The 13548-nt window shown below is 37.2% G+C and overlaps 1 protein-coding gene across 1 annotated transcript; it reads right to left on the bottom strand.

Annotated features, from left to right (window-relative positions):
* Positions 1-10496: 10496 nt before the first annotated feature.
* Positions 10497-12341, bottom strand: LOC129946102 (NAD-dependent protein deacetylase Sirt6). Its single transcript, XM_056056139.1, has 6 exons — positions 12138-12341; positions 11926-12053; positions 11560-11802; positions 11317-11490; positions 11127-11250; positions 10497-10936 (listed from the first exon to the last, which is right to left on the bottom strand). The coding sequence occupies exons 1-6, from the start codon at positions 12201-12203 to the stop codon at positions 10598-10600; spliced, it is 1074 nt and encodes a 357-aa protein (XP_055912114.1). The 5' UTR covers positions 12204-12341; the 3' UTR covers positions 10497-10597.
* Positions 12342-13548: the final 1207 nt, after the last annotated feature.

The following is a 13548-nucleotide window of genomic DNA, read 5'->3' as shown; positions in this document are numbered from 1 at the left end:
GAATTCCAAGAAATTAGAGATGTCTCAAATATTCTTGCGCAGTCGAAGCATTCTTACTTTTTTCTATAGTTTTCGTTTTCTCCAAAAAACAAATCTATGTTGCTTATCATTTTGGTTTATTTTGAATTTTTATTAAACATTAAAATTATCAATTAATGAACACAACCGTTTTTTTTTGAAATTTTATGAGTTAACGTTTATTTGTGCCTGTTATTTTTTTGTTTGTATTGTAGCACTGAATTTCGAACTCGAATTATAAAGTTCGCCAACCGTGGTATGTGGAATGTGTTAGTTTGCTAATTAAAAATAACTCAATTCATATCCCAGGTCTCTGTTCTGTCGCCGAAACTTTTTCTTTTTTTATTAATTAATTAATCTCCTGTCTGCAACTTCTAATGCACATCCTTTCCCCTGTTTGTATGTCAATAGGACTGATACGCTCGTTATATTCTTACTAAGAACTAATTATTAAATGGAAAATTAAAAATCGAGTAGAATTTAATGCATCAAAAGCTCAATGCTGCCAACTATCGTTACAACATAATTTACCGCTATCCATGAGTAGCACTTGTATCAAGAAGACTGTAAACCTTGATATTCTCGGTATGTGTATATCGAATCACCTCTTGTGGCATGTCCCTCGGACAGTACCGAACATAGAAAATTTAAATTGATTGGTCGTACTGTCAAGAACAAAGATTCGTTCTTTAGCCGTACTATGCGAATGTAGAATACTTTACCAGACTGTTTATCCTAGTCAGTCATTGCAATATTCAGGAATTCAAAAGCAATGTGCACCGACATCTTTTATACTAGGTATATAATTATAATATTGTATTGTTAATATTTGTATTTTAAACTACTATATCACAAAATACTGCATTGTCAAAATACTGTATTTCATAATACTTTTTAATATTGAAAATTTTTGACAAATCAATTAGTTTTTTGCAATTGTTGATTATGATAGGAACAAGTCATGTTAAAACGTTAGAGAGATATAAAACAATTAAGAAAAAGAAGAAGAAGCTACCATTTATTTTGTTTTAGTTTTTATTAATTCAAAAATTTATGAATTACCACAGGTACATACAAACATACATATGTATGTTATTGTTCAAGGAAAGTATATTAGAACATCATTCTAATGAACAATTATTGTTTTAATATTCTGTACTTGAAAATGCTATTAATAGTCTCAAAAATAAAATTGGTTTTGATAATGCAAAAAAGTGAGCCCTTTTTACATTATCAAAACGACTTTAATTTTTCAACACTATTTATAGCATTTTGAAACAGAGAACTTTGATACAGTATTTTAATCCATAGAGTGTTTTGACCCCAACCCTATGAAATCATCTTGGCCCATTTTCTCTAGAGTCCAATCGGAGAACGTTCGTCTTCGTTTCGAATGGTCCAACGGTTCCAGTAGTCGAGTCAGCAATGTGGCCTGAGCGATTCTTAATTCTTTAGAATCAATTGGAATTGACTGTTCTTGATGGCAACATGGCCTCATTTACCGCTAAATCCATTTTTGCCGCCTCTGTCCTAATACTCACGAAACCACTGATCAGCATATGCGAGTTATTGGACAGGCATTTTGAAGATAGTGTCCCTAATTTTAACGTACGATGAAAAAGGAATCACATTACAGCGCATCACCTAGCCTTAAGACTTTTTCAAGGGCGGATCCAGACTTTTCATTAGGGGGGGTTCACACACTTAGATGAGTTTTTACTCACCGCTAAAAATGTTCTTTAATGTTTTGTAAAGGATGCTAACAAAATTTTATAATTGCTTAGTTATCAAATTATTTAGAACACTGTTGTCCAGCAAGTTATGGTCTAACTATTTAATTTGGATGACTCATATGAAAGCATTCCAAGATTCAAACAGTTGTCCAAATATGCCATATTTAAGAGCTAAAATACAATAGCTTAGAGGGTTTTTGGTGCATTTCGCGCAGAAATGTAGGAAATTGTTTTGAAACGTTGCTTTTTTCCAAAAACAAAACACACTTTCCTTGTTTTCATTTCTATTAATGCGAAGAACGCTGAAAAAATTTAAAAATCCAGAAAACGAGAGAGGATCTGATATGTTAAAATGTCGGGCTCTTTTTGACATAGTTTTTTTTGAACTCAATTTACAGGTGTCTCTTATTACTATCGTTATCAATCTGCTTACTAGTATTTGGATCTTATAAAGGCGTCAACAAAATTCAAATGTTGTAGAGACAAAAAGGTTTGATTCTTGAATTTAAGGAAATAGTTGTATTTAAGAACATAATTTCTCTAACAAAAAAAAAACTAAATTAAAACAAAGTAAGGTAAGTAAACAAATAAGTTAGGAAGAAAAGTTTTGTAGTACTCACAAATTACACGTTTCTAAGCTTTTATATCAATAGATATGAAAAGTTTATTGTATTTTTCCAGCCATTTTAGCCATTAGTTTCACAAAAGTGTCGTTTTATTTTTTGGGGCATTTGTTTTATTGAATTTCGTGTTTGAATCTCGGTTCTAGAGCATCCAAAGCAAATTGACTTCAAAAGTAGATTTATTTAATTTTTCAAGATCTTTTGTATTCAACAAAAAAACAATTTTGAAAGAAATAAAATGCACGACTGGGTTGCAAGAACTTAATAATTTTTTCCAAAAAGTCTGTTTAAAAATATTGCCTATATTTTAAGATTTAAAAATGTACCTCCAAAATAAGTTCTTCTCAAAAATTTAAATGCCATTTTATCTGTCAAAAAACCTAGATGAAATCTAGATTATTTTTTTCGAAGATCATTTTAAATTTTGTCTTAAAAATATTTTTGGTATAAGCATTTATGAACATTTAAATTTCGTAAAAAAATGTTGTTCCCTCTCTGAGATATCGAGTTTTGTAAACAAAAGTAGTATTTTATTAAAAATAAAAAAAATACATTTTCGATCATAAAAAATCATCATCAAATTGATCATTGACAAGAGCTTGCACAGAAAAAGAAGAATTTTGAAATCGTTCCATTACTCCTTGAGAAAACTTAAAAACAAAATAAAGATTTTTTTGAGGGGTACCCTTCTGGAGCAATACGAAAATATGTTTTTTTTGTAGAACGAAGCCAAATAAAGAACACAAAATTTTGAGAAAGTTATAGAAATATCACATATGTTTGAACCAAAAAATTTGTGTGGGGACTGCTGTTATTTTTTTATTAATAAAATGATAAAAACTCCTTAATTTCAATCAACACAATTGTTTGGACTGTAGGGACCAGGAAAGACAGACAGACGGAAGGAAGGAATCGAGGTACCAACTTTGTTCGACTTCTTCGTAATGTCATATTTGATTAAAAACTCTAGTTTGAAATTGTTTACTAATGCAAAACTTGCTACATATATAGTTCCTATGTCATAGGGGTCATGACCCCTACGACCCCCCCGTGGATCCGCCATTGGTCTTTTTTGTCATGAAAAGCTAAGATTGAGTTGTTTTCAATCCTTATAGCATAGCGCACACGGTTTGAAATTTGGCAAGGATGCCAAAACTGGACATGGCTCTATACAGTTTGTCCCTGTAGATGCTGTCATATAAAAACAAATAAATTGGGTGACGCAAAAGTCCCTTGAGAACTAGGGCCTATTGACTTACAACTCTCAACAAGAATTTGTCAATTCTTCCTTAGTCAGGATCAAACCCAGACCACTGGCAGAATAGTCACTAACCATCATGCCGCGGGTACTACTGTCATATGCGGCCTTCAAATCGATAAAAATATGGTGCGCAAAAAATACTGAGGTTCCATTCATCGGGTATGCTTTCTTTCGACCATATTTTACATATAAGTTGGTGCATTCTTCTAGCCAAATTATCTCCAGCTGCTTTGAAAAGCTCAGCATTTAAGCCATCTGCTCTAGCGGCTTTGTTAGACTTCAACTAAAGACATGGCAATCTTTACTTCGCTAGTACCCGTAGCATGATGGTTAATGCGTTGAACTGTCGTTGGTTAGAGCGTCGTGCTTGAGTCGTTCTTTGACTTCCAAGCAGTGAAGAAGTGTTTTTATTTATATTTATTTTAAAGTAAAACAGTGCAAGTAAAGTTATAAGTAAAGTTGGCAGTTTGCCACTAACAAAAACAACAAATCGATAGCCTAGTGGAGCTGGCGTCCGAAAAGAGCTCCAAGGGTCGTGGGTTCGAATCCCGTGCGGAGTGCACTAAAAATCTGGAAGCTTTTTTTCACAATCGTGAAATCGTAGATTTTATAGATTGGGAAAAAAAGCAAATGGAGAAGGAGAGGAAAGCAGGGGTATCGAAAGATACCTCTGCCAATTCATCAGGTGATGCCAATGTGCCATCAGCGGTACACAAATTCACCGCAACATCATCAGGCCACCAGTCTGATAGTCCATCAACAACAAAAAATGTTAAAAGAAAACTTAAGCCTAACCTTGTAGAAAGGAACAATGCTGCTAAGCGCGGAGCGATGCGACAAGGAGTGCAGCAAAAAAAACAAGCGATGACGTCATAAAGCGAGTCATCAGACGGTGACATTGACTACGTCTCCGAAGATGGAGAGGGGCACTATAGGTCACCTAAAAATAAAAATAGGTTTTCAAGCCTAGCGCCACCAGAACAGCCTAAGGAAAGGGAGATGGAGGTTCCTGATGCCCCCAACGACAACGAAGCCGATGAAGCGGAGCTGGCACAAGTGCTGCAGGCAAAAAAGCAGCAAATAGATGCCTATGAGGACCAGCTTAAAAAACTGAAGGAGGAGATGGAGCCCCTTCTCAGTGCACTGAAAGCTAAAATTGAAGCGCGCCGACAAAATGAGGCAGCTGAGAAGGAGGAACAAGAAACACAACGGCTGCAACAACAACAACAGCAGCAACAGGCGAAACAAAAAAAGCCAGAAACAAGGCAACAAAAACAACAACCACAGCAGCAACAACCAAAGCCCGCTACCAAAATCACTGGAGCGGAGCAAAAACTGAAGACTTTACCAGCAGTGACAGGCCCAATGCTTGAGGGCCCATCCACCTCGAGTAAGGCCAAGCAGCAGCAACAACAAGAGCTACAAGCAAGGCAGCAGCAGCAGCAAAAACAGCAACAGAAGCCGCAGAAGCAGAAGCAACAGCAGCAGCAACACCAGAAACAACCACAGGCTGGAAAAGAAAAAATACCACCTATTAGGACCCATAAAGTTGACATACAGGACATTAAACAGGTATGTAAGTCGGCCACTAAGGGCAAATTTCTAATTAAAATTCTTAACGAAAAAGAAAAGAATTATTCGGTCCAGTGCTTCTCACTGGCCGAATACAAGCTAGTGAAAGAATTGTTAAAAGAGGCCACAGCTGAGTTCTTCAGCTACACGCCAAAAAGTGAAAAGTTTAAGACGGTCCTTCTGAAGGGCATAAGTTCCTGCACGGAACCGGAGGAGCTCTTAGCTGAGCTCCGCCAAAAAGCCAGTGACGACCTCGATTTTATCGGGGTCAAGCCTTTCACTACGGTGAAGTCAAGACGAGGGGGTTATAGGCTGCCAATGTTCCTCGTAACATTATCGCCCCAAAGCAGTTTGAATAGTGTCGAGAGAATCACATCTCTCGACAATCAAGCTGTACGCTGGGAGACATTAAAAAGGCACGACGACATTCTACAATGTACGAAGTGCCAGAGGTTTGGCCATGCCAATGCCAACTGCAATATGCAGTTGCGTTGTGTCAGGTGCGGAGAAACCCACAAAGAGGGAGAATGTAAGCTGGGGAATGAGCGGGTTGAAGATTTGACCCTGCTCAAGTGTGTCCTTTGTGGAAACCAAGGGCACCCGGCTAACTATAGGGGTTGCCCTAAGGTCCAACAAATGAAACAGAAACAGGCCAGCCAAAAAGCCGAAAAAAGTCGAACAGTTAGTCGACAGGCTCCAACACAAAAATTCGTAGATCCCAAATTTTCCTACGCCCAAATGGTGTCAGGGAATGGGAACACGAGACAGACTCCACCAACGGTTGCCCCAAAGGCCCCTGTGCCTAAGGCACCAGAGGTGCAGCCTGACATTGTAGCCTTGTTGTTGAGCATTCAAGGTCAACTAACAGGACTGCAAAGTCAGATAAAGGAGCAAGGCAAAAGGGTAGATCATCTCTACTCTTTGTTGCCTGGCCTGGCGCAATTTAGATCATAATGGGCGCGCTGCCGGAGACGCGCCTTAAAGTCCTAGCTGTGAATGTAAATTCACTGATTAGGATTGAACGAAGAGCCAATATGTTCCAATTGTTGACAGACTACAGTCCCGATGTGTTTATGGCTAGCGAAACTAAGCTAAACCACAAACACAAATTGACTCATAAAAATTACAATATCGTAAGAAGAGACCGGCCCGACTCCACTCAAGGGGGCGGTGTCGCTCTCTTTATACGAAAAGGCATTAATTATAAAGTCATATACAACAATGAATTGCGAAAGCTCAAGACGCTAGAAGTTTGCGTTGTATGCATCTCTCTCACTCAAGGGAAGCGGATGTATATGATTGCGGCTTATGCGGCTGGAGCTCCGCAGGTTACTTACTTTGCTTCAGAACTCGAGATTCTTTTTAGGGAACTGAAACTGAGCTTGGAAGAAAACTATTTCATCTTGGCCGGTGATTTGAACGCAAAACATGAAGATTGGGGAAATCAACATAGTAATCCTAGAGGTAATCATCTTTTTAATTTGATGAATCTTTACAGCGTTGAATATGGCGTCGACCTGCTGGCTACTGAAAGGCCATCGTATCCAAGAAGCGGCTCCTTTCTGGATCTTTTGCTGTACGACACCAGACTGACAGTAACAGACAAAGTGGGTAATCACCCTCGAAACTGCTTACAGACAGTCGAGTACGACAGTGATCACTGCGGACTGGCTGCTGTAATGCAGATTCCGAACGAACGCGTGGAGTTGGAGGAATACGTTGCAACGCACTCTTACAATTACAGTAAGATGCGTTGGCCTCGTTTCACCAACGCCTTAGCGAGAGAACTTCGTTCGAGTGACATAGCCCCACCAAACAACAGAAACCTGACAAATACAGAAATTGACCAACATTTACAACAGATGGACGAAACAATAAAACGAACGATGGAACGGACAATCCCAAAGTACAGAGAACGGGACCAAATGGACGCTTACAGAAACGCGACAATTGACGCACTGCGAAAGCACAAGAGTGGCTTACTGACAAGACTCAAAAACTTGTACAGACGACTTACAGACCCACACGACTTGGAGGTTAGGACACTGAAGTCGTCAATAAAAAATGTCAATCTGTTGATTAAGGAGAACTACAGGGTATCAATTAACAAGTACTGGGACCGCAAGATCCGGTCAGTTAATTCGAGTGACCCTAGTATGTTCCCCAAAATCAACAAGATATTCAGGAAAAAAAACGATAATGACCTTCCGTGTCTTAAACTCCAAAGAACTGAAGAGAACAGAGACGTACTCAGGACAGCGCAAATAGATCCAGAAGAAGCCATCTTTGACGATGACTTTTACGTAATTGAAGATCCGAAGGAAAAAGTGGAGGCGGTGGGAGCTGCTTTCCAGCAAGTGTACAAGGTGAATGTTAGCATTCGCCCCAACCACGACCTGGAAAATAGAGCCCTACTTAATCACTTTTACCTCCGTAATGATATCACACATTGGCGATCTGAGAACCGCGGTTTCATGCGGTTCAATGACGATTCCTTGGCAAATGCCATAATCGCCGAGCAAACGGGACCAAGTCCCTTGTTAGTGACGAAGGTTGAGCTTCAGCTCATCTTTAACTCAATAAAAAACAAAAAGTCAGCAGGTGTCGATGGTATATCCAACGTTGTACTAAGACATTTACCGATGGAAGCAATAGACATTTACACCACACTCTTCAACAATGCACTGAATAATGCATATTATCCAGTGCATTGGAAGACCGCTGTGGTTCATCCTCTCCCGAAAAAGGGAAAGGACAACTCCAACCCGTCAAATCTTCGGTCGATAAGTCTTCTTCCGAGCATCAGCAAAGTTTTCGAAAAGATCATTAATAGGGCTCTGACTAAGTGGGCTGCGGATAACAAAATAATTCCGGATAAACAGTTCGGGTTCAAGGCGGGTCATGACACAATTCATGCTGCGTCTAAACTCGTTTCTGATATCCAATGGAATAAATCAAAACAACAATGCACAGGTGCTGTTCTGGTTGATTTGGAAAAGGCCTTTGACACCGTATGGTTAGAGGGTCTTTACCTAAAACTGAGCAGGCTTGGCATAAGCAAGCCATTGTTGTATATACTTTATGATATGCTTAACGGTAGAAAGTTTGTTGTCAAAAGTGGCAATGTAACTTCTACCACAACATTCTCAATTAAAAATGGTCTTCAACAGGGAGCGGTGAATTCGCCGATTCTCTTCAGCATTTACACCAGCGATCTGATAGGTAGTCTTACAAAGGCAATTGCGTACGCCGACGATCTAATTGCGTACAGAACGGCCCGAAAGGTTGAGGTTATTAGAATTCTCTTGCAGCGTGATTTCGACAAGATTCAGCGATATTGCGACGACTGGAAACTGAAAATAAATGTCCAGAAGTCAGAGACAATTCTGTTCCGGACTCCGTTGGCTAGGGCCACGAGGGATACGTGTAAGAATTGGCGCAAGATGGTCATCGTTGATCTTCACGGGCAGCCATTGGCGAGCAAAACTGTAGTGAAGTACCTCGGTATCTGGTTAGATCAGTATTTATATTTCGACAGACATATAAATGCTGCTCTGACCAGGGCCAGAGGAGCCTTCGCTCTGACGAAACGACTGTTTTTTAGCAGTCGGCTTGACCCCAGAGTGAAGGTAATTTGCTACATGGCCCTCATACGGCCAATGATCGTTTATGGTTGTCCTGTGTGGTTCAACGTTGCCCCTTCCCAGATGGAGAAGTTTCGGGTGTTCGAGCGGCAGTGTTTACGACGCTGTACCGGCTTATATCGAACAGCCGAATCTTCTTATGTGCATTATTTTTCCAACGAGGTCCTATACAACGGGGCTCGAATCAACAGAATTGACAATTTCGTGATAAAACTCGTTCGAGGTCACATTGCAAGAGCTATGTCTTCGACCAACAATTTAATTTTCGGGGCGTTCTATCCGAACGACGAGTATTTTGAAAGTGCACGCTTGAGCGGGTTCATTCCACCAGAGGCATTCCTCTTTTTAGACAAATGCGGTCTGATACAGGATAGATTGGCAGTTCCGTTAATCTACCACGTCAGACGAAGAACCGTGGATAGGCGACTCCTGTACAATCGGGACGTCATGGCACAAGGTGGAGCAGAGCTCCTTCGGTTCAGTAGGGCTGTGTCCGAACGGGACCGAACTGATAGGGTGAAGCAGGAGAACCAGTTTTGGTGGCTTCAATCGGCACTTGATAGTGGTTAGTCGGGATGGGGTTTTAAGCCTTGGCCGGCTTACATACTTGTTTAATAGTATTAGGGTTTAGTTTTAAGAAGAATAGGCATGGTGGCACGAAAAGAAATAGAAAAAAAATACAAAAAATAAAAAAAAAAGAACATTAAAATAAAAAATAAAAATAATAAAAAAAAAAAAAACATGGATTCAAAAAAAAAAATAAAAAAAAAATAGACAACAAAATATGAAAAACAAAAATGTTAGATAGTTAGATTAGCTGCTGTGGTTGTTCTAGTTTTAAGTAGTTTATAGGTAGAATAGGTAGTTTTAGTTAGTTTTAAGTTTTATTTAAGGACCTTATTTTAAGTAGTTTTTAAGCAAAAGTAAAAAGGATATTGATATTAGTTTTTTTTTTCAAACTTTTCTAATAAATACAAAAATAAATAAAATTTAAATTGAAGTAAAATAGATCTTAGGGCCGAAAGGCATTAGTATTAAGTGTTATAGTTTAGCTTAGAGTGTCCGTATGGGACCATTAAGTTAGTTGTAAGTTATGGATAATTAGGCTAGTTTTATGAATTTTTGTCTAGCTTTAAGATAGGTTTAAGAATGAATTAATAAAAATGAATTAAAAAAAAAAAAAAAAAAATGCGTTGAACTGTCATGCAAGGGGTCTTGGGTTCAATCCCTGCCTATGCCACCTTAGTTTAAAAAAATAATTTTCGCGGGTACTGCCTCTTGCGAGGAATTGACAAATCCTTCAAGAGTAATTCTTGTCATGAAAAAGTGCTTTTTGAAACTAGCCGTTCGGATTCGGCCTAAAATTGTAGGTCCCTTCCATTCGTGACAACAGTACTCGCACACAGGAATGGTTGAGAGTTTAAAGTCACTAGGCCCTGGTTCACAACAGACTGTTGCGCCACACCATTTGATTTGAATCTTTACTTCGCCTAGGTCTGGATTGTTTTCTTTTGTCGTCTACATTAAATGTAACATCCTGAAAGTAACTGAATTTATAACTACAAATTGCAATTATGCATTCCCATTGCAACCGAAAGTTTGAAGTTCAGTTAAAAAAAAATAAAAAATTCGAAATAAATTTGATACAAATTTCGATCTCAACAATTTTATTTATAAAATAAATGCTGTCATATGAGATACATAAACTATATACTTAATATTTGTATTAATTAAAAAAATTAAACATTATGTGGATGTTTCTAATTTTATTTCTTTTTCGTTTTCTTCTTCTTTCACATCTTCTTCTTTCAAATCTTTGATATCGACTTTTTGTAATTTACTCAAACTTTTATTTTCCAAATTGTGATTTAATTTTCTCTTTAAATTAAAAGCTTTTACCTTTTCGTTATAGATTTTTTCGGTTTTTCTTATTATATCACTTGTGAGGGTCCATTGTGAACCTGCATTTACTTTGGTTGGATCTATTTCTTTTCTATATTCTGGTATTTCTATACCAAGGCGTTTACATAACTTTGTCATAATGTCATCAACGTACGTTGATATTAAGAAATCTGCTTTTTTATCCTGTAAAGAAAGAAAAATTACGTTTGTATTTAAGACATTTAAATAACGACGGCATTGAACTTGAATCTCTGGGTTTTTGAAAAACTTCACCTAATTGTATGTTTTTTTTTTAGGTCTGATTCAAGTTCTCTAAAATTATGATCTCATTTTTGAAATTATGCTAAACTGTTTAATCTTTACACAGACTCACATTCTTCGTGGGTTGTAAGTTGCATATGACCAGCTTCCCATCGTATTTTTTATTTTTCAGTGGCAGATTACCACTTGGCACAATTTGTAATGTTGTTCCTAACGTAATATTTAAATCAGCTAACCTATAACCAAAAAACAAATAAACGGTCAAACTCTCAATACTAAAAACAATACAAATAAGAACGTACGTTGAGTGCATTAAGGACATATCAAGATCTTTTTCAGGCAAATCATGTTCCCAATCCAGAACGTTGTCCAATAACATCCCTCCACGACATGGTCGCGAATTACCACCTCCTTTGCATACACCGCCACATGGTTTTTGGCCAACAGTCGACGCCGCTGTTGCTCTCACATATTGCCTAAGGATGCAAAAGAAGAAGGATATTTAACCCGTGAACTACATTTCATTCAAAATGTTGATTCTCTACCTGTGACATTTACTACACTGTTCCACAAACATGTTGCCATGGAGTTCGGATATATATTTCCTAGAGAGACCAGATTTCATATGAAGCCCATCGATGTTTTGGCTAATTATATAGTGAACGAAGCCCTTTTCAACCAGTGCCTTAAGAGCCATGTGAGTTTTCGTGGGAACCGCGTCATTGAATGATATATTGACTGTGGGCTTTTCACCTTTCTTTTCCAATGTCCAAACTCCATTTGGTCCTCTTAATACAAATAAAAAGTTTAATTTTGATTAGATTTGTAGAGAAGCGATTAAAAGGCGATAAGGAGGTAATGGAAGAGTGAAACCTCTGTGCGTCTACTACCTATACTCTACTTAAATTCACCTGAAATCAGGAATTCCAGCAGATGTGCTTATACCAGCTCCAGTATGGATAACTACATGTTTGGAAGCTTCAATTAATTTAGCCAGTTTTTCACATTTTTCATTTACTTCGTCTTCATTATCGAATCTCTGTTGAAATAATCGCATAATTTAATAAAACAAACATAATTAATGAGCTTGGATTTTATGTGTGTCTTGTATTGAAATACAAACCTCTGCAACACCAAGAACTCCTTTGTCATCGTACGGCGATAATCCGTCGGCATAATTGCACGACATTTTATTTATGTATTTTTAATTAAGTAAACAACAAAAGAAAACGAAATTAAAAATAGATTAAATTCACTTATTAAAAAAAAATCCACTTTTTGTTATGAAGATGGTACATTCAACAATAGACAGAAATAGACGCAGGACGCAAACGCTACGAAGAAGAATAAAATGAAATGTCAAAAACATTTTTTTATTTGTTTGCATTATAGGTTTGTTCGCCTACACATTTTTGTTTTAAGTATAGTTCAGAACATAGAGCTTCTGAAATTGACAGTTTTCTTTAGCATGAAGATTATTTTCAATAGCATTTATTATTTTAATGAATATGACTCTAGCTGGCTATAAATTAAATTTTCCACAACTTTTTAAGTACACAGAGATTATTCGGTCTAAAAATTACATTATATGACGACTGTCATCTTCTTATGACGCTTTACTTGTAAAAAGTACGACATTATTAAAAATGAAACGATATCCGTTTTGTTGAATTTCACAAAGAACATAACTTATGAGCTACACAAACATCAATTATTTTGTAAGAACAATTAGCACACCTTATAATTTTTCGAAAAGTTGGTCACAAAAGGCCACATGAGATATAAGTAAAAATATAATGCTGCAACGTGTGCCATTTGGCTGATATCGTTTAGCGCTTATATTATTTTAGCGAAGATTTTTTTATTTCAGCCCTGCAAATTATTTGACAAATTTATTTATTTATTCCACTTTGACCAGTATAAAATTCAACAAAACTTTAATTTTAAAAGCAAAACTGGAATGGATTATAGATAATGAGTTGCATTTAATAATTAAAAATATGCTCAGATGTTAAGTTATTCATGCATGATGGTATTGGATTTTCAGCGAGTCAAATATCAACGAGTCAAGGCTCGGCTCAGCCCAGTGTGGTGCTTCAACAAACCAAGTAGTTTTAACTATCTTATGTCCAATTTCATAAACAAACACTAAAAACACTTTTATCTAAAAGCTTTTTAAATTTTATCTGGTTTTTAAATTTGTTCAGTTTCACCAAGCTTAAAATGGGAAATTTCAGGGATATTTTTGTTAAAATAGAGTTCTCTTCACAACCCTGTAAAAATTATACCCGTTTTTCTTTCTACTAAGCGAATTGTGTGAGAAAGAACGAGAAAGCATTATATGTAAATGACAAGAATCGCAAAATACTACTATGAATTTTAAATTACTGTCGCATACGCATTGATTGTAATTGAAAACCATCCTTTTCTGTTCCTATACATTTCTGCTTCCGATCCACCAGGTTACAGAAATTAATGTGTGTAATCGATTGCACAACAACTGATCCACAGATGCTTTGGAAAGTCGGAACCTC

Source organism: Eupeodes corollae, chromosome 2 (assembly GCF_945859685.1).
Source record: "Eupeodes corollae chromosome 2, idEupCoro1.1, whole genome shotgun sequence".
Lineage (NCBI taxonomy): Eukaryota > Metazoa > Arthropoda > Insecta > Diptera > Syrphidae > Eupeodes > Eupeodes corollae.
This window is presented reverse-complemented; position numbering and strand designations above follow the sequence as displayed.